The sequence below is a fragment of the Cladophialophora immunda genome (genome assembly GCF_000835495.1).
Source record: "Cladophialophora immunda strain CBS 83496 unplaced genomic scaffold supercont1.205, whole genome shotgun sequence".
Lineage (NCBI taxonomy): Eukaryota > Fungi > Ascomycota > Eurotiomycetes > Chaetothyriales > Herpotrichiellaceae > Cladophialophora > Cladophialophora immunda.
In genome coordinates, this window is record NW_015622745.1 from 1 (window position 1) to 2,037 (window position 2,037).

At 51.2% G+C, this 2,037-nt stretch overlaps 1 protein-coding gene across 1 annotated transcript; it reads left to right on the top strand.

Moving 5' to 3' along the window:
- Nucleotides 1-4: 4 nt before the first annotated feature.
- PV07_12845 (uncharacterized protein) lies at nucleotides 5-2,028 on the top strand (the record flags this gene model as incomplete). The annotated part of the gene is made up of 4 exons (XM_016400415.1): nucleotides 5-469; nucleotides 518-629; nucleotides 751-1,011; nucleotides 1,108-2,028. Coding segments are annotated over 4 exons (1,757 nt in total), but the record flags the coding sequence as incomplete, so codon positions are not given.
- Between the last annotated feature and the right edge of the window lie 9 nt (nucleotides 2,029-2,037).

The following is a 2,037-nucleotide window of genomic DNA, read 5'->3' on the forward strand; positions in this document are numbered from 1 at the left end:
ATCTTGAAAGGTCTTCTTGCTCAACAGATATATTGGTATCCGGTTCTTGTCCCGTACTTTAATGAACAGCGGCTTCAGAGAGGCGAAGCTGTATTGACATTCGATAAGACCGCAAAGAATCTATTCGAGACCGTTTGCGAAGAGGGCGAGCGCCAGTACATCGTTCTCGATGGTTTGGATGAATGCCGGCCCGAGGAACGAAAGTCGACATTGTCGTTTCTTACGTCCTTGGTCACCCGAATTGACGGCAGGAACCCCTCAAAGCTACGCGTCCTCATTGTCAGTCAGGAGGAGCCTGATATAAGGAGATGGTTATCATGGGCGGAAGAGTTTGCACTCAAACGCGAAGACAACAGCCAGGACATACGTACATTTGTGCAAGGACGTATGGCCGAAATTCAGCGGAAGTTTGGACTTAGTGTCGAGGCATCAAATCTATTGGCGGAGCATACATGCCACAATGCAGCAGGTAAGGATCTTTCTCCCGCTGATGGGACTGACCCGCTGAGTTCGAAAGAGCAATTTCTGTTCGCCAAACTGGTGATGGAACACCTTCTCCAACAAAAGAACATTGAAGATTTTGAGCATGAAGTTCAGGTGGAGCATTTTCCGAAGAAGTTGGAAGAGGCGTAGGTATCAACCATTCCGATGCTTTGTGGCTTGTAGACGTATGCTGCTCGCCATTGACAGCAAACATCTACATCCTTCAAAGACGCTCCTGTCTCTGTGCTGACGGGAGAGCGTCGATAGGTACGATCGCATTATCGAACGGATCAAGCTGCGGCGTTCTGACGGCAAATGGGACGATGCACAACAACTTTTGGGGTGGTTGACTTGCGCCGCTCGACCGCTCAAGTGGCGCGAAATTCAAGGTGCGATGGCAATATCCGTCGACAAGCGGGAAGTAGACCTCGAAAGACGTCGACTCCTAGAGACAGCCCAGGATCTGTGCGGGCCATTGGTCGCTGTGTATCGGGACCGCGTGATTCTCGTGCATAGCACCGCCAAGAGGTACGTTTGACAGGATTGGTGTGCTTGAGGATTTCTGGCATCACTTTTGTATTACCTTGATAATCCTTCTCGGTTTGATCTAACTCTGGTGGTTAGATTCATCACGGTGACGAAGCATGTCGACCTTCTGGCCGTGGAATCCAGACTTGCGAGCTTGTGTCTGGAGTACCTCGCTTTCCGCCACTTTGACGGAGGTGCCAAGGTGGAAAACGTACTCAACGGGTCTTATGCTTTTGCGGACTATGCAGTTGCTAAATGGAGCTATCACTTCGACAAGATACTCGGTCAATTTGCCAGTCAAGTCGACGCAATGCAATCTGACACGTACGAAGCTGTGGTACAGGAGCTCTGTGGCGCAGTGGAGAACATGGTTCGGGAGTGTGCGGACGATCTTCGAAGCAGTCATGCTGAGACCGAAGCGTCGCAACTGAAAGCCAGGCTGAAGCCCGAGGTCTGCCGCCTACTTACGGATTTTGAAGGCGCGCAAGATGGATTTCGGTCATTGTGGTGTCACGTCGAACTGCATCGGACCAGAGACTTTGACAAACGCAACGAAATCAGTTTAGACAGGCTGAAAACTGCGATGGTCAGCATTCGGAAGTTGCTGGAGGAGCTCTCTACAGACAAAGGTTTGCGGGCGGAAGCCCATGAGCGACTGAAATCATACTACGGTTCCAAGTTTTTCCGATGCTCGAAGCCCACTTGCTTCTACTTCCACGAAGGGTTTACCGATGGGAGAACGAGAGACAAGCATGTGGGCAGACACGAACGACCATATCAGTGCACGGCAGAAGATTGCGACGAGGCCGACATGGGATTCGGAACGAAGAAAGACCTCGAAAATCACATGCACAACTTCCATCCAGACGCCGAGATGAAAGCCCAGATCTTCAAGGAATTGAAGCCAGCGACACCCAGCCACGCAAAGTTCGGCTGCGGACAGTGTGGCAAGAGTTTTGTCCGCAAGGCTATATTGCGAGACCATGAACTGGCGCACAGCGGTCAAAAGCCGTTCCCGTGTGCAAC